Source organism: Strigops habroptila, chromosome 1 (genome assembly GCF_004027225.2).
Source record: "Strigops habroptila isolate Jane chromosome 1, bStrHab1.2.pri, whole genome shotgun sequence".
Lineage (NCBI taxonomy): Eukaryota > Metazoa > Chordata > Aves > Psittaciformes > Psittacidae > Strigops > Strigops habroptila.
The window spans coordinates 31,807,688-31,832,170 of record NC_044277.2 but is presented as its reverse complement, the minus strand read 5'-3'; the positions used below and the strand labels follow the sequence as shown (position 1 = coordinate 31,832,170).

The window sequence follows — 24,483 nt, the reverse complement described above, 5'->3', positions numbered from 1 at the left end:
AATATATGCTTAGACAATTTATGTAAAACGAGAGCCGTATCATTTTTATGAAGCGAAAACTTTTCTTTCTAACAAGCATATAACCTAATGGCCTTTTGACAGTTGTAATTAGGTCACTTCAACCCATTAATAACAGAGTTGAATTTAACATTGCTTTTGTGATTTGAGTTTTATATGTTGAAGTTGAGAGACAGTTTTGATTGATTGTATCTAATCAGCTTTGGTTTTCAAATGTATTTCTCTTTCGTTTTCCATAGGTTGTTTGGGCTACAAGTAGCAGAATTGGTTGTGCAATTAATTTGTGTCACAACATGAACATCTGGGGGCAGATTTGGCCAAAAGCAGTCTATCTTGTATGCAATTATTCTCCTAAGTAAGTAGGCTGACACCCAAAAATATCTTGAGGGGGGCAAGATACCTTACAGTAACACAGGAAATAATCTGAAAGGAAATCAGTCTGGGTTTTCTATTTTTTTGTACTCTTACAAAGTAGAGCGTTGTTCCAAATGCTTGTGCAGCTTTTGGCTGCACAAATACTCCTCTGATTTTCAGTTTTCTGGCCTGTGTTTTAGCATCCAACAACATCAGAGTTCTTTGTTGTAGTGTGATATTTGTCTGAAAAATAAATATATCTCTGCATTGTGACTTTAAGGAATGTGTAACATGAAGCCCATGGTTAAGATCAAATTCTATAGAATATTCCATTTAGGAAAGCAGAGCCTGATCTCTTGTAATTGAGGAGTTTAGTCTTAAGGTGCTATGCCAATCTAAAAAGATTGTAACAGCAGTTTAATGCAGTACTTCAGTTTTTGCTGCACGGACTTTTTAATTACTTCATGTGCATTTTGTTTAGAATCATGGAATCAGAGAACAATTTAGCTTGGAAAAGACCTTCCTGATTAACAAGTTCAACTATAACCTAGCACTGCCATGTCCACCTCTAAACCACGTCCCTAAGTGCCACATCTACATACCTTTTAAATACTTCCAAGGATAGGAACTCAACCCCTTCACTGGGCAGCCTCTTCCAATGCTTGACAACCCTTTCAGTGAAGAAATTTTTCCTAATATCCAATCTAAACCTCCCATGGTACAGCTTGAGGCCATTTCCTCTCATACTACCACTTGTTACTTGTGAATATCAAAACAATGTTACGGTCTAAGTGTCTGCTGGTTTTCGTCATTTGTCCACATACTAAATGCAGTTTAATGTTCATATATTTATTTATTTCTTAAGCCATGTTTTGCTTATTTTTTATTTTCTTTTGTTTGTGTATAGGGGTAACTGGTGGGGTCATGCTCCTTATAAACCTGGCCGCCCTTGTTCTGCTTGTCCGCCTAGTTTTGGAGGAGGTTGCAGAGAAAATCTGTGTTACAGAGGTATGTTCTATTTCAACAGTACAAGTATAAATGGGAAGAGAAATGTAACCTTTTTTTTGCCTTCTTCCCTCATTATGCTTAGTGGAATAGAATATATTATGCATGTTCACAAAGATCTGGTAGGGGCCTACTTTTTCTATGATGAATGAGATAGTGTAATTATGATATGTGAGGCCAAACTTCACCAGAGGGAGTGGAGTGTACTGAACTCCTGATGATTTAAGTGCTGATTGAGGGCTTTTAGTACACAAACATGTAGACTGTCTCTGTATGCTATGTGTATGCCTTTCTGTAATTATAGTGGAAGTCTGTGCAGTCATTTTTTTATAGGTAAACGTTATCTCAGGGACATAGCCATGTGCATTACTATAATATCAAGAACAAGACTAAGAAGACATTAGTAATTAAAATGTCAGCTAGGATGATTATTAATTCCTTACAATTTTCATAATGCAATTCATACTCTATAGGATCGAAACACAAAATATTATGAAGCTGCTATTCTTTTTTTGTTTACTCTGTGTACAATTTAGCAGGTTTTGTTAATAACTTTTGAAAGTTCATATGGACCATAAAAGCTGGATGAGTGTGACCAAATTCCTTCCTTATGGTTTTGCTTAAGTGAGAAATTTTGATTCAGTGATGAGTATTTCGAAATTATTTTCATTATGTTGGAATAGAAGGCTTCATTTTCAGGTGTACGTTTTTATGAAACCAGCTTCTTTAGTTACAAGTTATCATCTATGAATTTGGTAAAACCTCTGATTGTGTAATAGAGATTCCATATTTGTTCTATTGTTTTTCTGATGGCATAAAGACACTAAAACAAGAGTGTTAGGAGCATTTTCATACTCCAGTTGTGCTGACATGAGTTGTATTATTAATCTTGAGGTCTTTTAATCTTATGAAGCAGTGGAAAGTTTTCCTTGCTTTCTTACTTTTATTCATCCACCTTTTTACAAGGACGAAACCATGTTACCAAAACGTTGTAAGGGATTTACATTCCACAAACACTGATTTCTTTTTTCCTGAGATTTTTTTTTTTGCCTGTTTTCTGAAACAGAGGATTCAGAAAGACCTTATTCTCCCCATGAACCAGAAGAGGAAACCAATGAGATTGAACAGCAGCAATCCAAAGCCCAGGATTCAACAGCACAAAGCCGGCCAAGAACTCATTCACCTTCAGGCTCCACAGGCACTGATGACAGTGAGAAAAATGAAGTAATAAGCACACAGCAAATGTGTAAGGAATTTACCTGATTTGCAAGTGGTCAACAGATTTGAATTATATAGTACCAAATTCATTGCAGTGAAATTGCTTTTTGCTTGTTTTAGCTCAGATTGTTTCATGTGAAGTAAGGCTAAGAGACCAGTGCAAAGGAACAACTTGCAATAGGTATGGTAAATTTTACAGTTGTCATTCTAAGACTATTTTAAAAGGCTCTATTTGTTTGTGAGCTGGAATATTTTTCCTTTTTGTAATCCCAGGATTTTAGACCAAGTTGTATTTTATTTTCTTAGGTATGAATGTCCTGCTGGCTGTTTGGATAGCAAAGCCAAAGTTATTGGAAGTGTGCATTATGAAATGGTAAATATTTTAAAAGTAGATTCTCTACTGGTAGAATGCTTAATGAAATGTCTCTCTGTTGGAATACTAGTTAAAAACACATTAAGAATGGATTTTGAAGAAATCAATATTTACCAAAAATAAAAGCCTATACCAAATGTTTAAGATCACATCAGACAATCTAAGTTTGCATCTGCTATTCTGCATGTACTGTCCAAATATACTTTATACTTCTTATACATGCACAGAAGTAGAATTTTTGTGTCTACATATTTGCATGTAAATATGTGAAGGTGCAACTTAAAAAGAAATGCAGCAATTTGTGGGTACATTCATATGAATTATTTGAGTAAGAAAGATAGATAGGCCTACTTGTGTAAGCTTAATGGTAGCTGAAAATATATAATTTATTCTGTAGAACTAGAAAAACAGTGTAGGAAGTGACAGCTACTGTGAACAAGTATACGAGAAATGAGTATAGTTTGCCTTCGAGTAAGGCAAAGTGGTATTTTCTTCGTCTGAAATAATACCTACATAGACAGTATCAAGCTATCTAAAACCTACCAAGGTTTTAATGACACATTGTAGTTAAACCCTGAGGGGTTTTGGTGGGGTTTTTGGTTTTGGTTTTTGGGGGGGATGAGGGTTGTTTGGTTGTTTGATTGTTAAGTTGGTTTTTCACAAAGAAATTACAAAGTAAAATAGTGGCTTTGTCTGACATGGAACTGCTTTTCTTGCTCTGTTTTTCAGCAATCCAGTATTTGTAAAGCTGCCATACATTATGGCATCCTAGACAATGAAGGTGGTTGGGTTGATGTCACTAGGCAAGGAAGGAAGAATTACTTTATCAAGTCTTACAGAAATGGCATTCAGTCAATTGGGTAAGTTTTCTTAAAATGTGTGGAAAGTTTTTTCACCTGTTTCTTTGTATTTATTTCATACAAAGTATTTCACAGTAATAGCATTTTGTTCATACTTTTTATTATAAAGAATATGAAAATGCTGTAAAAAGGCACGTGGTTATACAGGTATTGTATCCATTCTGAAACTTTAGCCTAGTGTTTAATGATGGGCAGAAAAGCGATGCAGTAATGATGTGAAAGAAGGTGAAATAATTATCAAACTCACTTGGACACTAATTTAGTATTTGTAGAAATATTCTCAATATTCAGAGTATTAAATTCCTTTTTTATGTGTATGTATTTATTGTAGAAAACTAGTACATATTGGCACTGAAGTGGCTTATTTTACATGTTTTGGACAAAGCTGATAATATTTCCAAGGTTGGACCATGGACACTGTGCATATGAACAGTATGAACCAAATAATAAATAATACACCCCTTCCAATATGTTTGATAGTTTCATCACAATTCCACAATTTACACATTTCGCTCCAATATTTTGCACAATTTCTGCATAGACCAGTGGTGGAATAATATTGCATACTATGGAAGCCTCAATTGGAGGTGTACTACACTGTTTCGGTGCTTGCCTTAAGACTGGTGTACAGAAACAGATCCAAATACTTGCTGACATGCTAAAAAAAAAAACAAACAGTAGAAAAAGGGCATAAAAGTGGAGAATACTTGGCTGTTTCCATATGTAATCATCCAGTGATAGGACAACATCAATATTTGCATGTTTAAATCTAAGATATTAGGATTTGCAAATTACACTTCACTAATTTTAATATATTCTGCAGAGCTGTACATTGCTGTCCTTATTTCTGTCTATCAGTATATATGTAATAGTAGTATGTATATAACAGTTAATGTAGGAGTAATATCAAACTAAAAGAAAACATCATTTTGCTGATGTATTTGGCTCAGGTGTGAACCCAAGGGTAAGGAAATATGTAATCATTAGAGGCTACGCTTTCACATACAACAAATGCCACATGCTGCGACACTTGTCATAATTTCTCTTTTCAACAGATTTATCTAATCCAGGATAGAGAGAAACACACTGACCAGGTAGACTAAATTCGGAGACCTATAATTTGGGCTACCTGGGTAGCACTTAAATCATTAATATCGATCTGTTTCTTTGGGTCATCTGATGATCTGGCTGTGGTTTAAGTTACTCTGTTTAGAAATGAAGACACACACAAATATCTTTTTTTTTTTTTTTTTTTTTTTTTTTAATGCTGTGAGAAAGAAAGAGAGGTAAATCTTGATTATATCAATACTAACATATTAGGAGCCAGCTTTCTTATAAATGTAGGAGTAGTTAAACTGTAGAAAATCATCAAACTAGAAGGAATTGATTTCCCGTCACTTGAAATCTCTGTATTTCTGTGCCATATGAAACAAAACTGTATTGAGTGTTTGGTCTACAGAGTGTATTTAGCACCTATCCTCTTAGAACTGGAACTCAGAACAAGGTATTAACACTTGGGTTTGTTTGCTATGGGCATGGATAATCTTGTCATTGCTGAACATTACTGGTTTTGTTTTGTGATTCGGATGTTGTAAAAAAAAAAAAAAAGGATGACATACATAAAAGACTGTTCAAGGACCAAATATACCTTCCTATCTACAGACATATTTCAGGAAACTCCTGCTGCTATGCATGCACAAGGATGACATAATTCTTCGTGAATGTCCTATAGTATTTAGCACATCACCTTTTAGAGTGAATTTACAACATATTATGATCAGGTATCAGTTTCATAAGTCAGTCTGTAAACCAAAGTTTTGGGATAAATAAGGATGATTTACCAAAGTTTCAACCTTCAGAAGGCCCATCAACAAGGCCAGGGATGCCTTGCATCTACCTGGCTCTCACCAGTATCTCTAGATGGAGCCATGCATAAACTACATATTGATTCAATGAATAATGCATACTGCAAAACAGAATGACAGAAAATGGAATATCAGTGCAACATACAACAAATTTCCTAATCTTCAGCTCCTTTGATTTATAATCAGGATTGTTAATACAGATTTTTGTTCAGCTGTTGCATTTTCATAGTACAAGATACCATTTTTAATAGTATCTCAACAAGCTAATCAAAGATAGAATCACTGTTTGGCAATGCAAGGGCAACAGAAATATGTGCTGACTCAGTGAAAGCAAATTGGAATCCTCTAAATGAGCAAATGTGAAATTGGTGGACCATAAGACTAAATAAACCAGTGCAAGCAAACAGTTTCTGAATGCAAATCACAGTGCCGTGGAGCACACGACAGTAATTTGCTGCAAAGGTGGATAGGGGGTTTTGTGGTTTGTTTGGTTGGTTGGTTGGTTGGTTGGTTTGGTTTCTGTTTGGTTGGTTTTTTTTTTTAATAATCAATGACTTCATGAGTGCCAAAAGCACCACCAGCTTCCTTGTTACAGATGAAAAATACTAGAATCAGAGGCATATCCAATGAGCTAAAAGAGGAGTAAAAGAGGAGGAAAATAGAAGAGAAGGAGATGTGAAATAGAAATGTTCATAAATTCTCACAACAGAAAGTATATACCTGACTTTGTATAATAACAGGAAACGGATACATCCAGGTACCACGTGATTACTGAGAAAAACAGGCTGTTGTAAGTTATCAGAGAATCATGGAATGGTTTGTGTTGGAAAGGAGCTTAAAGATCACCTAGTTCCAACCCCCATGCCATGGCAGAAACACCTTCCACTAGACCGGGTTGCTCAAAGCCCCGTCCAACCTGGCCTTGAACGCTGCCAGGGATGGGGCAGCCACAGCTTCTCTGGGCAACTTGTGCCAGAGCCTTACCACCCTCACAGTAAAGAACTTCTTCCTTATATCAAATCTAAATCTACCGTCATTCAGTTTAAAGCCATTACTCCTTGTTCTATCACTGCATGCCCTTGTAAAAAGTCCCTCTTTTAGGCCCCCCGTAGGTACTGTTATACTGGGGTTTTTGTGATACCAGTGATAATTTAACATAGACACAAGATCCAAAAGTAAAATTTCATTAATTTTTTTCAAAAAGATTGCTAGGAGAAACTGTTTTCAGTGTTGGAGCTGTTTGTAAGAAGGTACCTTTAGGGGGAAGTGAATGATCTCTTCTGATAGATGGATGCTTCCGAGCAACCACAGATTTTGGTTGCTACATTTTTAGGGACAAGTAGATTGCATAATTTGTTCCTAGCACACTTAGTCTCACAGCAGATTAAATTACTGAAAGAATTTAACATGCATTACTGGTTTTCAGATTCACTGGGAGTACAAAGTAAATGTGTCATTGAAATAAATAGATTTAAAACTGGGGAGAGGGAGTGCAGAGACTACAAATTATTTGGGACAGTGTCTTGAGTTGATTTTTAGATTCTCTAATCAAAATCCTTCTATTTAAAGAAATCAATGAGATATGTTATTTATTGACTATTTCTATTTTTTCTTCTTCAGAAAATACCAGTCTGCTAACTCCTTCACTGTCTCTAAAGTAACAGGTTAGCATTTATTTCTTATAAACTCAGTACTAGTTCGAGTTATGTTTTTTCTAAATAGCACACATTTATTTGTTTCTGTTTTACTTTCTTCAGTTCAAGCTATCACCTGTGAAACAACAGTGGAACAACTATGCCCATTTCAAAAACCAGCCTCACACTGTCCAAGGTGAAATTCTTTGATTTTTATTAATTTAAAGTGCTGACATATTTTCTGTCAGTTTCTTATTACCTATGGTTGTCATTGATAAAGGTGGCAACAGTAGCTGTGAAAGTGAAGCCAAAAATGTTTTACTGGTATTTTGGTCTTTGGTCTAAACAGAAGGCCAGGTAGGTAACGATGATCTACAGGCTTTTGTATTTAAAGAATCTCTCTTTTACCCATAAATATCCCTTTGCAAATCTTAGTGAAATCATCGTTGGTAAGACTACAGACTGCAAAGAAAAGTACCTTTTTGTGTTTCATTGTCCGCTATTATATCTATGCATGTTGGGCAAAATACCCTTTTTTTCAGTTTATTTGTCTGTAAAACTGATAAAATAAAAGGATATGATACAGGTATTTACCATAGAAGTTATCCATTTGTTTGGGAGTTCTGGAGGATAGAGTGAGCAAATATCTTTGCAAAAAAATGTGAAGTATATATATTTAAGGTAAAGTGTGGTCTGCAGGTCAGTTAGCAGCTTTAAATAGATGTGCCATTTCTTTGAAGCCTGCATTTTAACTCTTTGAAATGAGCTTGTGCCACAGTGTTTGGAGAAAGGAAATCAGTAACAGTTCTTAAAACCATAGATGAGTCAAAGGTAAATACACTGTAGCACGATTTACCACAAGCTAAGCTAGAGATATCCACAGGATTACTTTCATAGCAATCCTACAGCCAATACAGGAAGCAAGTACAAAGCCAGAACTGCTAGGAAAACATCCCTTTGTGTAGCACTTGGGACCATGGACTTGTTTGGTGTTTGGCTATGACTCCTAGCTGTCTTGCTGGAAGATGTGGAGAAGTAAGCGAAGGAATGGAATGCAGGAATGGATGGGTACAATCTCTTACTTCCATCCTTTTTTCTTCATTAAAAACTAAAACTAGCTTAATTAAGGGAAATATAAAGTCTGTCTTTAAGAAAATCTGAAAATAAAAATAGAGTTAAAAATGACTGATTAATTCTGATGCATCAGCTGAAGGAATTTGACAGCAACAGTGATTCATTCAAGAGTCTGTGAATGCTCTTAAGTTAATTCTGGAGATGTAGTCTCAGGAGTTTCAAGCAGTAATCAGCTATAGCATTAATTGCACAACCTCCTTTTTCCCTCTCCTGCCTTAATCATAAATCAGCAGGTCTTCAAAAGGCATCTTTGACATCTTGCTTCCTTCAGACGAAAATCTTTTTCCTAGCTGCGTCAGCCTGTATGAGTTTCCCATCTGGTAAGGCTGTAGCATGCTCAAGTGGGATGACATGCTGAATATTGATTGGCATGTGGGCATTAGCCATTAGGACATGAGCCGTTTTTCAAATGAAACAGCTCAGAGTAGACCTAGAGCTGGCTGAAACTTGTTCCTTCGAGCAATATTGGAATTATCAAATAAGATGTTTGATGCCTTCTGTACTCCATCTCACATGGTTTGCTGTGCATTTTGGAGCTATAGCAGGCATGAATCGCAGAGAGAGTTTTCTCAAAGGTTAACAAAATGCAGTTGACTAAAAACAGTCTTTGTTTCAGTAGCTTTCTGATATCCTAGAATCAGCCAGGAATCTCATTACTTTCCAGAGTTTTTCAGTTTAGCCACAGATACCAAGTGCTGACCCTCATTGTAAGTTCCTAAATTGCCTTTCATCACCACATCATCAGCATCATAGCAGATCCTCATTCAGATCTGCCTCTGCTGAGAAGGTATGCATGTGTACAGTTTGTATAGGATGCTGTAGAATCAGATAATAATATAAAAAGGAAGAGTCTCTCTTCTCACTGGCTTTTCTGCTGGCCTCATGTATGTTGAACATGAACATGATCTGCTTATCGAAAGGGAAGAAGACCAGACCTGTCTGAAAACAGAAATGTGTTTTCAAGCACTTCATTACAAACTACAACTTACATCATCAGTGCTTTCACCTGTATTGTCAAAACCTCAAAAACTAACAGCCTTTTAGTATCAGAATAGACCCATATGTGTAGAATCATAGAATCAACTAGGTTGGAAAAGACCTTTAAGATAATCAAGTCCAACCTTTACCCCAGAAAAGGGGTATGCATCAACTTGATTTATACTCAATAATGCTGATGTTAAATATGATGTAATAATACTCTGATATCATTCTTTCTAACTGTGTATGGTTTATTTTTGATATTTCAGGGTGTATTGTCCTCGCAACTGTATGCAGGCAAATCCACACTATGCTCGTGTAATTGGAACACGAATTTATTCTGATGTAAGTATAGTGAGTTACACTGTAGTATGTAATAAAATATGAAACCCTATGAAAAGCTATAATGTAAAGATAATAAGATATAATATAGATACCTGGTTCTTCTCCATATCCTCATTTTTTGCACAGTCTTTTCAAAAATTCTTTTTCAAAGGCTCTCATTTAACTGAGTAGTACTGAGCTGCTGAGGTACAGGAAGTTATTTGAAAACTCATTGTAGACTTCAGTAGTCTCTGGACCCATATTTTCAACTTGTTCAGTATTGGCAGTGTGTACTCGTTTAAACGTTTGCTCTTTAGACCCTGATGTAACCATGACTTCTGTCAGATTAATGTAACTAAAAAAAAAATAAAATCTGGGAATAAATGTCCACATCTCATTATTCTGGATATTTCTTAACTGTGCAGATAGCTAAATATTTGCAGTAGGATTTGATATATTTGTGGAAAGTATCTCACACTGTCATTTTAACAGACTGGTTTTTTGGGTTGTGGGGTTTTTTTTTTTTTTTGTCATTCTGTCTACTAGTCAACTTTCTTCTCCTGTCTTTTCTATGTTTAGTTCTGAAGTAGGTAGAAAGAATGAAGAGAGAATTCTTTTTTATGCCTCTCTTTTGTCATCTGTCTATGGAGAAGCCAGGATGCAGTGGTGGAGAGCGCAGTTTACTTTTTTACCAGTAAACTGTATGTTTTAACTGTCTTTTAACTGTCATAGTGTGGCAACCAGCAGGGTCAGATGATTATTTTCACTACTTTCCATCACTTTGAAATGTGTGAAAATAATCTGCAAATATTTATTCATTGTTATTTGAAATTAACTAATGCCTGTTAGATTACCTGGGTAACTTGTACTGAAAACACTTGTCCATAAATATTGTTAAATGTGCCAGAAGTACTTCCAGTTCAGGAAGATAATTGATTTGTGCATGTGGAACTTGGTCCTTAATGTGTGTAAGTGGGGCAATGAAAACAGATTCAAATGAAAGCCCATTTTGTGAAAACTACTTTTTTTTTCAGTTCTGTGGTTGCAATCAAAGGCCGCAGCCGAAGTTTCCCAGTGAGTTAGAAAGATTTTGTTGTAGGGGAACGAAGACTTACTTCTGTTTAACTTACAGAGGAGAACATCTCAGAATATGTATTTGCTTTGGTTTGAGAAGTCTCAGATGGCTTTCATTAGTATTATAGAGTTATGCTTTAACATAATTTTAGATGTACTATCTCGTTATTCATCTCCATTGTATAGAAATGTGTGCAGCCATACTACTTTTAGGAAGAAATGGACATAAATACAGGTAAGAAACCAGGGATGGGAGTTGTCTTATCAACTTCAGATGATGTCAAGGGTAGATCGCTACACTGATGGTGCCTTTCTAGGTTATACTGACAGTGGTTTGCAGTGCCTACAGGATAGTGGTAAAGGAGATAAATGGGCATCTGCAGAGCAGAATTCATTTGACCTTTTCAGAGTGTCTGCTTCAGTATGAGATTAATTGCCTAATAGAGATGTCTATTCTTCTACATTTCCTACAGAAGGCTTCTAAAGCATCTAGCTCAGATGCAGATAGATGTGTCCTATCTGTATCTGTACAGTAGTTTCCAATAATGGTATCAGCATTATGCGATTTTCTACAATGTTCCTTTGTAGCTAACATTTAAATTATTTTAAAATTAAGATACTTCTAATTGAAATTTTCACTAAGTAATATGACTGGGTATTTTGTGCATTATAATATGTTACCAAACTAGTTTCAGGTGAAGTACTTACAGAGAATATTTGTTTAATATGTGTCCTCATTTTAATTTTTCATGTATTCACAGTCAGTTTTGTCCATAGATGCAGAGAATTCAGTTACCCACATGTCATAGAAAATGTGTTTGAAATTGCAGTCCACAATCTACTGGATTATTTCCACAAAACAAATGGGGTTCTTTGTGACATTCCTGCAAATTCTTTTGTTTCAAAAATGCATATGTATATATATGTATGTATGTATGCATATACGTACTTGACCATTTCTTTTCACTACTGCTTAGGCTACTTGCATTCAGTAAATGAAAAAGATTTTGCAGACATACTAAGAAAAAAGCAAATAACATTAATAGATGTCAGTAGTGCAAAAAGATATATTTACAAACTCATTTTTGTAGCACTCATTCATGAGAATCCAGTTTAACCTTTCCTTTTCTGGCTTTGGTCTGATCAGACATTCATTCTTAAACTAATTTCATATTTTACAGTGACTTCTTTTCCTCCCTGTTCTTGAGAAGGGTTTTTCTCTGATTTATCAGTAATGCTCCACAGACCTTTTACTTTTTTTTCCCTCCCATTCTTTTTTTCCTTTAGCATTGCACTGTCTATCCCTAACTCTATTGAAACAACCCCCCTCCCCCATCATTTTATCCTTCATTCTTCCAGTCTCGTAGCTATTGTCGCTTTATTGTCACAGCCATGGTTCATATAGCCAGCATCTATAAACTTATGTTTCTGGGGAGTTTCACATAATACCCATCTCTCTGTGCTCTATACCTTATATTTTTCAGTTGGTCTGTGTTTGTTTCATTTGTCTTGAGGTAGATTACAAGCTCTTTAAAACAAAGGTATCTCTTATTCTGGGTTTATGGTACAATGGGTTTCTTTTTTGAACAGAGCTATTACAGTATGAAGCAGAACTGTAATATGTGTTGTTCTCAGCAGACAGAAATACAAATTACTCATTCTTCATATGGCCCAAATACATCATCACCTTTGTGCTTTGTGTCCCTGCTGGCCCCACTGCTAAGAGTTTCCACATGGTAATGCTTTGCCTTGTTGAGAGACCAGGAAAAAAGAAAGTTTCCTCCTATCTTGTGCTTAACAGTTGGATCCACCTTTAAACTTTGGTTAATCCATTTTGTCTAAAACATTTTGATTCTGATTTCTGGAATTTCAGAATTATGTCATGTTGGCAGGCATTTTAACAATATCTGTATTTTTTAAAGAACTATTCAGTATGACCATATTTGTGAAATGAAATAAAAACCTTCCCAAGAGCTGAATCATGTCAGGCCCAATGTGATTGTCCGCACTCTGAGGGAGATGATCTTGCAGCACCTGCCAGTACGGAGATTGTCCTTTACTGCTGCTGTTAGTCCCTGGATTATCAAGCAAACCCAAATTTCTGATGAAGACTTCCAGAAAGGAAGGCATAAGGCTGTTAACATAAAATTCCAATAATATGCTGAAATCTGTGATAGACCTAAGTGTGAAATCTTATTCTGCTTAAGTCAACAGGAGGTTCACCTTAACAGTTCAAGCAAGTGTGATCAGGAGACATAATATTATTGAGTATAGGAAGTATTATGGCATCGTACTGGAATCTGATTCCACTTAGATTAAGATTGCCAAGCCAATGAGAAGTTCTTTAAAGCTCAAAGCAGATAATACTTAGTAAAGAAAAATTACATTCTGTATACATTGATAAAACTAAATGTATTTATTAATCTCTGTTCTTACAACCTAGTTTATAATTATGAATTTATACTTGTTTAATTGTTCATGTATTTAAAAAGTACACACGTTTGTTCTCCAATCTATCTCATCTGGAAAGCAGAATCACTATATTAGTGTATTATTCATCTGATAATAGCTTCTGAGTTGGCCTTATCAACCCCCTTCTTCTGACCTCTTTTTTTTTCACGTATCCCATATAAGCATCTTGACTTCAGCTTTAAAATGTCATGCATTAGCCTAGTCATACTTCATTGATCCAGTAACCAGCTGTGGTACCAACCCTAAAAGTGACCACATCCTTTGCTGGAAACAGTTTCCAATAAGTAGTCAGCCTCTTCTGTCAAAATCTCCATCCCTTGATTTTCCTTTCCTTTTTACTAGAAACTTCCAAATAACATTGGAATAACCGCTATCTTAGCTACACTCAGATGTTATTATGAAGGAATCTACCCATCTAATGATATACACAAAGTGTAGCCTTTAGGTTACTATTACAGATGTGGCAAACTTTGATCTTTCTTTTCCCCAATGGTACCTTTATCTTTTTTGTATCTCCAGTGTGAACTGAAAACAAAGTTGCTACTATATTATAGTAGTAGTAATTAATAGCATTCTCCTAGTTCTTCACTAGTAGTTAATTGCTTGTAAACTTCACCTTTTGTTTCTTTAGGCTATAATCCTGTGTTGTAGAGGCCATTTGCCCCCTGTATATTTGAAATTATACATGATCAGTATTACCTTTAGTTACTCCTATAGTATGAGTACATAAAGAATGCTATAATCCTAAAAATAAGGCAACTACTGGTACACAGAGTTTGAGTCTTGCAGCCTTGGGAGGAGGAGGAAAAGTACAGAGGAGCATAAATGGCATCCCTTCTGGCATGTTCAAAAAACACAGACAGCAGCGTGAAAAGAAAAACTACGGTATCTTCGCAAAAGATTCTTTGCATAAACAATTTCAAATCTTTACTCCTACAAATATTGTAACATTAAAAGACAAACTATATAACAGTGGCACTGGCAAGTTCTGTGCTTGGAATGAGAGTAGGAAAAACATTGCTATTTTAAATTCCTGATTTTATATAGCATCGAGATTACAAAATAGTATTGTAACAAATATAAATTATTCCAATTATAACTGGAAGAAATGCAATTCTTGTTTGAATAGTGGTCTGTGTGACCAGCTATTGATATTTATATTGGCTACATTTTTAAGGTCAATCATGGAGCCATCTGTTGCAGTGAAGACTTTTTTCCACAAAACAACTTGGCTTGAAGTGCAGATTCACTGCAACTGTAACTACACTTTGCTGTGCTATGTCTAGAAGATTGGGACCTGCATTCTGGAGTGCCTAAGAAGTTTCATTCTTCTGGCAATTTTTAAAATGCTGAAAGAGTAGTAGAGGACTGCAAGTTTAAATCAATTATTTAAATGAACATTATCAAGCTTGTCACAGAGCAATCCTTTAGTGGATTTATTTATGCTATGTAGGCTCATGAGAGGAATTAGTGGCCAGAGAATGTACGTTTCACTCAGGTGAAACTGCTGTTAGCTTCACAGGGAATTTTCATAGAATCATAGAACACTACGTTGGAAGGGGACCTCAAGGATCATGTCTTCCAACCTTTCTTGGCAAAAGCACAGTGGCCCAGCACCCGGTCCAGCTGAATCTTACAAGTCTCCAATGTTGGTGAATCCAGCACTTCCCTTGGGAGATTATTCCAATGGCTGACTGTTCTTATTGTGAAAATGTTCCTTTCGTGTCCAATTGGAATCTCCCCAGGAGTAATTTGTGACCATTACTCCTCATCTTTTCCATGTGACTCCTTGTAAAAAGGGACTCTCCATCATCTTTGATGTACCCTTTAAGTACCTTGTAAGTACTGGAACATGGTGATAAGATCTCCCCTGTGCCTTCTTTTCTTCAGGCTAAACAAACCCAGTTCTCTCAGCCTGTCCTCATATAGCAGCCTTCCCAGTCCTTTGGTCATCTTTGTGGCCCTTCTCTGGACCCTTTCCAGCCTGTCCGCAGCTTTTTTGTATAGCGAGAACCAAACTAAACACAGTATTCCAGCTATGACCTGACAATAGCCAAGTGAAGTGGGATCATCTTGTACTAGAATCTGATTCCACAAGGTGACACCCTTCTTGATGTAACCCAACATCCTGTTGGATTTATTTGCTGCAGCTGCACACTGTTTACTCATATTGAGCTTGCTATCCTCCGGGATCATCTTTTGACAAAGCTGCAGCCAGGTAGATCCTAGCCTGTGCTGCATTCCTGGATTACATTTTCCCAAGTGCAAGACCTTACACTTGTCCTTGTTGAAATTCATTAGGTTCTTGTTAGCCCACTCTTCCTGCCTATCCAGGTCATCCTGCAGGGTAGCTCTCCCTTCCAAGGTGTCCACTTTCCACGCAATTTCCACTGTTGGCAAACTCCATTAGGGTACATTTGATCACATCATCCAGATCACTTACAAAGATACTAAACAGTGTTGGGCCCAATATTGATCCCTGGGGCACCCCACTAGTGGCAAGTTGCCAGTTAAAAAGGAGATATTCACCACCACCCTCTGAGTATGGCCGGTCAACCAGTTCCCCATCTACTGCACAGACCACTTGTCTAGACTATAACACACCAATTTCTCTGGGAGGAGGGTTTGGGAAACTGTTGAAAGCCTTGAAGAAATCCAGGTAGACAATGTCCACTGCTTGCCCTACATCAACTGAGCAGTTTACTTTGTCATAGAAGGTGATGAGGTTTGCCAGCCACGATTTTCGCTTGGTGAATCTGTGCTGGCTTTTCCCAGTCATGTGCTTCCTTTGACTTGTGATAGCCTCCAGGAGGATTCGTTCCATATTTTTCCCAGGGACTGAAGTAAGACTGATGTGCCTGTAATTTCCTGGATTATCCTTTAAACCCTACTTGTAGACGGGGTGACATGAGCCTTCTTCCAGTCTTCTGGGATGACCCCCAGTCTCCAGAACTTCAAATTTGCTCTTCCAGGCGAGCAGCCTTGCAATAACTTCAGCCAGCTCTCTTAACACCCTTGGATGGATGTTGTCAGGGCCTGTCACTTTGTAGGGGTCAAGCTCCTGTAACAGTTCACACACCAACTCCTCTTTCACTGGTGCTGCATCTGTGTTTGCAACCTGGATTTTTGTTTTCAAAGTCTGATGCACAACAGTGCTTCCATAATCTTGACTGCATAAAGTTTATGGAATTAGACCCTGATTTAAAAAAATCTTCTTTTGAAGCAATTGGAGTCTTCACTTCCTAACTATTTCCTCACTCAGACTTGAAGAGCTAAAGCCATTAGTCTGCCATTAATCAACTGTCTTAGCTAAGAAACGATTTTAAGCCTCTATCTTCTGTTTGATGCTCGCATTATGCCTTTAATCTAATACGCTTTTAGTATTTGTCTATGCCTGGATAAGATAGATGTTCGCTTTGAATATGGATCATTTCGCTGCTGTTTAAGGTTTTGCACCTAAAGATGGAATTATTGAAGTCAATCTCTCACCTTTGGGATAGGACATCGTCCCAGAAACACATAACTGCACGTGCCTTTTCTGTTCTAAGTTCCCCTGTTTGGCTCTAGCTGGAGATTAAACTGAGTCTCCTGATCTATAACAATTGACTAAGGTTTGGAGTTCACTACCTCTCTGCTGTTGAAGTGAAGGCTGATAGAGCCTTTCATTTGAAAGGCTTAAGAGTTCAGACATGTCCCTGATCTTTGAACTGAAATAGTCTGAAATAAATGATTTTGAGGTCATGCTGCAGGAGATCTTTGAAGAGGCAGTGTCTGTATTCCTATAAACTGGCCTATTTCCTATGAAATGAATCTAAATACTATAAGATTAATAAAATCAATCATGCAATAAATATAACTATTTTGTTTCCTAGAATTTGCTTTAAATGTCTTTATTAGTTTCTTCTAAACAATTTTGAAATAAAAGGATGACTGAAAACTAATCTTCTCTTCATTCTTTCTTAGATATCCAGTATCTGCCGGGCAGCAGTACATGCTGGTGTAGTCCGCGACCGGGGTGGTTATGTTGATGTTATGCCAGTTGACAAAAGAAAGGTGTACGTCTCTTCCTTTCAAAATGGGATATATTCAGAAAGGTACAGAGCCCAGTTTCAAAGATTACACTTTACCCTTCACCTGGATAAGATTTACAAAGTCTTGCTTTGTGTCTGTTTGTACCCGGGGCAGTGCTAGAAACCGAACAAATAGGCCAGCATGGGTGATATACAGAGCTTGTGTAACAGCTGTGGTGACTGGAGATGCTGTGGTACCAGAGCTGCCTGCCTCCTCTAAGCTCCTAAATCATTACTGTAGAAAGCTGCTTATGAAATAAAATAACCCTCTTGTTTACTTTGCTGGTTCTGTTGCAATTAACATATTTGATAAGAAAATTGCCTTCACTTTCTTTGGGATTTTTTTAAAATTAACATTGGTGATTTTTTCTGTCCAAGTTAGAGGATCTCCAATAGACAGTTACTAATAGCTGGTGCAGGTTCATGATGAAATTCATTACTGGTAAATGAAATTACCAGTAATTACTGGTAAATGAAATGACATTTACATGGATCATAAATAATATTAAAAAGCATTATAATTCACTACGACATTCACAATCATTAAAACTTTTTTTTTTTTTAATGGTTTGAGTATTTTTGACAGTGTTTTTCTAAAAGACACGGAGATGCTGCTATCTATTGCATTCTGTGATGAAAATGCACGGCTGCATGTTGCAGGCTAAATTTAATCCCAGAAAGAGTTCTCCAGGTTCTAAAGGAAGAAAGAGAAATTACATTAAAAAAATCACTCTTGCACCAGTCTTTTAGTCCTATGAAACTGGGAGTGATTGTTGCCTCTAAAACTGTAGGCTTTCCAAGAAATTTGAGTGGGAAGAAACCTCGAAAAGTTTCTGTAGAAAACTTGAAAGCAGGGAAAGAGTATTTTTTTCTTATTTTTAATTGGAGGTGGGGGAATGTGTTGCCTCTTTCCCTCAAACCTTTCAACAAGCTTGGAAACTTCTGAAATACAGATTTCCTTTACTTAGTGAATGGCTTAATTTACATATTCTTTGACCTTTCCCAATGACCCTCCAGTTACCTCAGAAAGAGAGCTTCCTTACTGACACTTTTGTTCTCCATATCAATCTCCTTATTGAGTAGAGATGTAGGCAGGAAAAGTGATGCAAATTTAATCATTATTTGTACTTTACCATTTTGGTAAAGTTAGGAACATCAGCGGTTTGGAAAACAGTCCCATGCAAGTTTCAGATGATGGATTGATTCTAATGCCCTTGCAGGCAACCTGTTTCGTTGTGTCCTTCCTTACTTTCACCTTAATTTCCCTTTTTTTCCCAGATATGCCTCAGACAGGGTTTGTGAAACTGAAAACAATGGGACCATTAAATACGATATACTAGTTCAGTTTGTAAGACAAAAAAAGATTTATTCTAACAAAATTTCATTGTAGTTGGGTATTTTAGTTTCATTTCTTTTGAAGTCAGATATTTATCCATTCAGAAGAAATTTTCTTTGTTTTTGTAAAATATTAATTCTCTATAGAAATTTGTTCTTCATCATATAACCAACTAATAAATGATTTTTTAGGTCTGCAAGTTCCCTCTGAATATAGTTATTAGAATAGTGAGTATAAGATTGATGCTTTCTCTTTTTCCTAAAAACTTTTTTTAGTATTTTGCTTTATAGAGCATTATTCTTCAAATGAGAATCTCTCATCACAAAGGATTCCTTGAATTTTTTTATGTTGTGACGTTCATAATAAGCTGCTTGGAAAAAAAAAAATATGTAATTTTTATTTGTAACTTTTTTTCTTTTAATTCTTAGCTGAAGTTATAAGTAGTCACAAGAAGAGTCACAGCATTCTAGAATTGTATTTAACAATTAAAAAGAAATGTCATTGGAATGTTGCAGTCTTAAAAATAACATCAGGCATGTTTTTATGTTTCAGTTTACAGAATCCTCCAGGAAGCAAGGCATTCAGAGTGTTTGCTGTTGTTTGAGTCTGGCAAGTAAAATGTAAAACAGGCAAGTGAAAACAGAACACTTGGAAGAGAACAATGGAGGCCATTTCTTATCATTCCTAAAATTTGTATAAAGCTGTAACATTGTTGTACAGAAGATGTATGCTGCTTTCCACCAAAAAGTTTAAATTACATATATATATCTTAATGGAAAAATCTGTAAAAGTAAACATGGGAGAAAAATTCATTTGAAAAACTATAATGATATATAACAATATTTTGAATCCTGTGTTAAAAATTGCTATATTTTCTTAGCAGTTACTCCTATACAGTTAATTCATAGCTCATAAATGTCCTTTGTTTTCTTCATCTGAATATATTATTCTATGGTGCTTTTTATATGCCACTAACAATAACCTTAAAGTTATACCATAAGGACGTCTGAGTTTTTATTTCCAATGTACATAAATGAAGCCATCCCAATAATTCAATAAAATAAATCATGCCTTAAACTAAAATAAAAATACATATAACTTTTTGATGATTTACAGTAGCATTAGCCATGCAAGCATAAATGAAGAGATAGACTGTTTTCAATTTCACACTAATCATAACAAGTACAAATACCTATTTTGAAATAAAATGGGAAATATAAAATATAGGGAAGCCCTGAGTCATATTAACACGTTTAGCGCAAAAATATTTTTATGAGACTGGGTCATTCGTGTTTATTATTTCTTAAATGTATTAATAAATGTCTATTTGATGCTGCTAAGCTCTTTAGTTTGAATAACCAACTCATTATAGCCCAGTCCTTCACAGATCTGTCTTGGAATGGGAAAGTGAGAGAGAGATACACATAACCTTGAAGGATCTGAGAAAATTTTCATCCTCAGAAGCGGAGTAAACTGAAATTAAGGAATAAGCCATCAGTTCTGCAATGCAATCCTGCACATATACATGCTTTATTTTTGCCATGTAATTCCTTCAATTTACCTAAATTGGTTTTCAGCAAAAATGTAGAATTGTACACATAACATAAAAAATTGCAAGCTTGAGGCCTTAAGCTGTACATGGTATCCATATACCATTAATGTGAGGGTGAATGTTCAAAAAAACAGGCTAATCTTGCTCCTTATGACCTGGCAAATACTCCTGCAGGCCAGGAAGTATAGTGGTATGGAGCCCAGTGACTATTTTGTCGTTTGTTGCTTCATCATTTTAAAAAATTAATTTATGGTGAACAGCCTTGTGCATTAATTTTGCCATATTATGGTATATGAAGAACATGTAGTGGTGATACTATGTTTCTTTCTATGAAAAGTGTATTGGTGCTTTAAAACTGAAAAGCTGTTAAACTTTATTTTTGGTATATTTTGTTTCTGTTGTTGAATTTATTTCCTTCAAACTTGTAAACTTATTCGTATTCTTCATATTTCAGAATACTGTATTCTGCCTTCTGTTTTGCTATGTCCTACCTCATGTAGTTAGGTAAGCTTTGTTAGGTTTTTGACTCTGTTTTGAATAAAATTAATTTACATAGTAAAAGTACCTTTGGCAGCCTTTATTTTTGAATTATTTGTTCTGCCTCAGTAAGACAAAAGTAACAGCCACTCAAAATCTACTTTTTCTGACATAAACATCGCAAGTGTAGGACCAACCAGTAGACATAATCTGAGGTTCTAAAAGCTGTAAAGGCAATCTAGGCACACAACTTCTAGTAATTACATTGGGGATTTCATGGATAAATCTTCTGGTCACTTTCTCAAGTTCTGACCAGGGTCTTTGGGAACAGATTAATACCTCATTTTAATGAGAAACTCTGTGTCATAAGTGATTATAAAAAATCCACCATCTTTTATTCTGTCCAGCTCTTTCCTGCCGTGGTGTGCAAAAGTTCCTAGCTACATTTGTTGGAAACAAGAAGGTTTTTGTATTACACTTGCTTTTTTTGCTTCATAATACTCATGGTCAGCTTGAGGGTTCCATGTGGGAAATCTGTTTAATTGATGAGGGAGAAAAGGAGTGTTTGATGCATAACCCGTTTTTTTGCAGGTGGTGGCAGGGGGTCACTGAAAGAAGCTTTATATAGGTTTTGCAATACTGACATTAACTGTTTTGCAGAATTGAAACCAAAGTGCAAGCTGACTTTGACTATGATATGAATCCAAGTCACTCAAAGGCTTGAGGTAGACTTGCACCTCCTTTCCTTAAAAGCACCAAGGCAGTAACACAGAAAGGCCTTGCAATACCTTCAGTTGGGATTGTCAGAACATAAAATGGAGTAAAGGCTGAGATTAAGGCCATGCAGAGCTGCCGAGGGAGACATTTGAAGCAAAATGGTGTAATTGCAGCAGTAGTGTCCCTTTCCACATAGGCAAGACACTTTCTGGCATCCTGGCCTTGCCATCCAGCAGCTCTCCATGTCCCCTGCCTGGCCCGTGGTCTCAGCGGTTGCCTCAGTAACCCATGGGAAGCCTGTAAAGTGCTGCAGAGCCTGGCTCTGATGACCAGGAAGTAGGGTGAACCCCTTTCTTTGGACAGGGCAGAGCCTGGGATGAGGGAAAGACCAAGACAGTCACACCTTCAGCCATAACCACAGCTTCCTCATTTTTGGAAGGCGGGTGTGTGAAGTCTCATGTGGAAAGAGTTGCTGCACCAAATTTCCACTCTTTTCCTGCATTTGTTCCTGATACCTTTTTTGTTCTGTATATCTTTGATTCCTCTCCTCTCTCATCTGTAAAGTCCAACCTACGTTTTCTGGGGATTCCTGTGCGAGGGGCCAGGGGTGGATCCTTGGTGCTGTAACAACCAAGTTAGTGCTTTCTGGGAGGAAAAGCGGGGGCTAACACGAATGTGTGTGGATGATTGTGTTAGCAACTCTACTAAGCAACACAGTGACAAGAATAAAGGGAGGTAAACAGTTCTTACTCTTCACATTTGTTGTACAAATTTTGGACTTCTGTTGCTTTTCCACATGCAATGATTCTATTCCATTATAATATAAATATTCCAGCCAGCATCAGCTTTTTGAGAAATTCTCTCATGTATTTACTGTAAGTAATGAGTCAGTAAGTAGACATTTCCAAGCAGTTGTAGACTGGGACCTACACACTGGTATTTTTTTCTGCACCAGAAGCAACTGTATGCCGGATGGTCAAAACTAATTAACACAAAGCCCAGATGAGTAACTTGCACTCATTTGATGTATCAGAAAACTTGTTGAAGCCTAATGAAAAAATTTAGCAGAAAGTAAAATTTTAAATGCTGAAGAATCATTTAGTTAACTGAGCAGTTACAAAATTATGTTCTCAACTTGAAAATTAAAAAAAAAAAAAAAAGAATAATGAGAAAGTAAAGCTGAAAAGGCTAAAATATCAAGGAATGTAAACCCACTAAATACAGTAGGTCCTTAAAAACTTGTGTGAAGCAGGGAAGAGTACATATGAACCTTTGCCCATAACCCTGTGGTATTTCCCATTATGACCTGCTCCATGAGGAATCTCTTCAAAAGAAAAGCATTGGAATCATTTGGAGAGGAGTCAAGTATTTGTCAAGCATAGTTCACTTGCCTGGTGAGCTTTTCAGTAAAGAAGCATACCTCTGCTACACTATATCTCTTCCAGCTGGAGTAGCTAATTTCATAACTAAACAAGAGTGAGTATGAAAGAAAGTGGTCAGACCCAAACATATTTTTTTAACAGTATTTCACCATTTTGATAGCTATATGTGGGTATTTAGTTTTAGGGAACTTGGGATGCATACTCATGTCAGCAGATGACTCGTAGATCTAGCTGGACATAAACTTTGTAAACGAAGAAACATTTCCTAAACTCTGTGGATAGTGAGGAGTTTTGCAGGGTTTACAGACTTCTTTGTGTCTGATTTCTGCATAGGGGACTGTCTGATCTAGAAATTATACATAAAATGTTTTTGGAACCAAGCCTGAAACACAGGTTGGGATAAAGTGTGTGAGTTTAGAGGCTTTTAACTGATGCAGTACTCAGTTTCAAGTTTTATGTAAATGTCTAGATTGTCAGCTGTCTATGGATTCTTAGCGGATTTAAAAGTAGAAATGGAACATCAGCTTTTTTGTGTATTGATACATTTCCTCAGGAAAGTGCATGGCACTTTGCTTCAAATGGCAGAGATGTAACCAAGTTACTCACATAAACAGTTTCTTCCGTGTGGTAATTGCTTTTGAAGTATGTTTTGAATTTGCTTAAAACTCAGATAACCCAGCTTCCTGTGAATACACAAGGGAAGGTTTATTTCCTTTAGTCATACAAAGGGTCAGATTTAGAACTGTAAATATTTGGAAGTTACAAAGATTATTCATACAGTGCAATATTCTGTTTGGAAATTTATATAAATACTGTATGAAATACTGTACTGTCACACTTCTATGTCTTAAGGCTTTTTATAGTATCTGTGGAACTCTAGGGAATTATACAAGGAATGAAAAGCCTGAAGAGTTTTGTTTCATTCAGTCTATAATATGCATCTTGCAGAGCTTTAGATATACAAATGATAGCATACTTCAGTATTCAGAAAATTGCATGTGACTTTATAAAGACATACATTGTGCATATGGGAAAAGAAGCCATGCTGTCAGCCTTAGCTTTAGCCTGCCTTTGTCGTCAGGGATAAGTGATGGAACTAGTATAATACTGATATTATTGTTATTAAATGGCCCCTTGTTATCTACTAGGGCACAACGAAAATACAATAAAATGTGATTCCTGCTCCATATATATAATCCATAGGATTATAATGTGACACTTGAAATTTGCCATCGGCTGTTCAGTGATCTGTGTTAAATATCTTGTTCATCTTCGCCTGTTTGCTAGGAGACAGATGCCTACGTCATCAAGCCATCATTGCACTTTGTAAAAAGTACTAATAATGAGTCTTAAATTTTCAGAAGCTAGCAAAAGGCCCTGAGTTGGACCAACTCAATATAATAAGGCACATGAAAATGCAACTGACTGAAGGAGGAAAGTAAAGAAAATGCCAAACAGTAAAGAGAATGCCAAACATGGATATCCACTATCCACCATGTCTTTTGAATAGTAAGACATGGTGCTCCATGTTTTACTATCTGCATTGATTTCTGCAATAATTACCCTAGTTATTCAATTTAGTGTCAGCCCCCAGTGCTGTATGCAAGATTGGTTTTGTGGCTACTAACAGTGGGGTGAGT

General features: G+C 36.3%; 1 protein-coding gene across 3 annotated transcripts in view; it reads left to right on the top strand.

Moving 5' to 3' along the window:
• The window catches only part of CRISPLD1 (cysteine rich secretory protein LCCL domain containing 1), a 42,166-nt gene extending 21,338 nt beyond the window's left edge, over positions 1-20,828 (top strand). Inside the window, exons 5-15 of one of the 3 annotated variants that reach the window (XM_030504320.1) lie at positions 258-373; positions 1,280-1,380; positions 2,444-2,623; positions 2,716-2,776; positions 2,902-2,968; positions 3,698-3,828; positions 7,314-7,357; positions 7,451-7,523; positions 9,709-9,784; positions 17,273-17,403; positions 19,268-20,828. In XM_030504320.1, coding sequence (XP_030360180.1) covers positions 258-373; positions 1,280-1,380; positions 2,444-2,623; positions 2,716-2,776; positions 2,902-2,968; positions 3,698-3,828; positions 7,314-7,357; positions 7,451-7,523; positions 9,709-9,784; positions 17,273-17,403; positions 19,268-19,319 — 1,032 coding nt within the window. In that variant the 3' untranslated portion in view covers positions 19,320-20,828. Of the gene's footprint in view, positions 1-257; positions 374-1,279; positions 1,381-2,443; positions 2,624-2,715; positions 2,777-2,901; positions 2,969-3,697; positions 3,829-7,313; positions 7,358-7,450; positions 7,524-9,708; positions 9,785-17,272; positions 17,656-19,267 lie in introns of those variants that run through there. The other 2 variants (XM_030504311.1, XM_030504329.1) reach the window with 2 other exon arrangements.
• Positions 20,829-24,483: the final 3,655 nt, after the last annotated feature.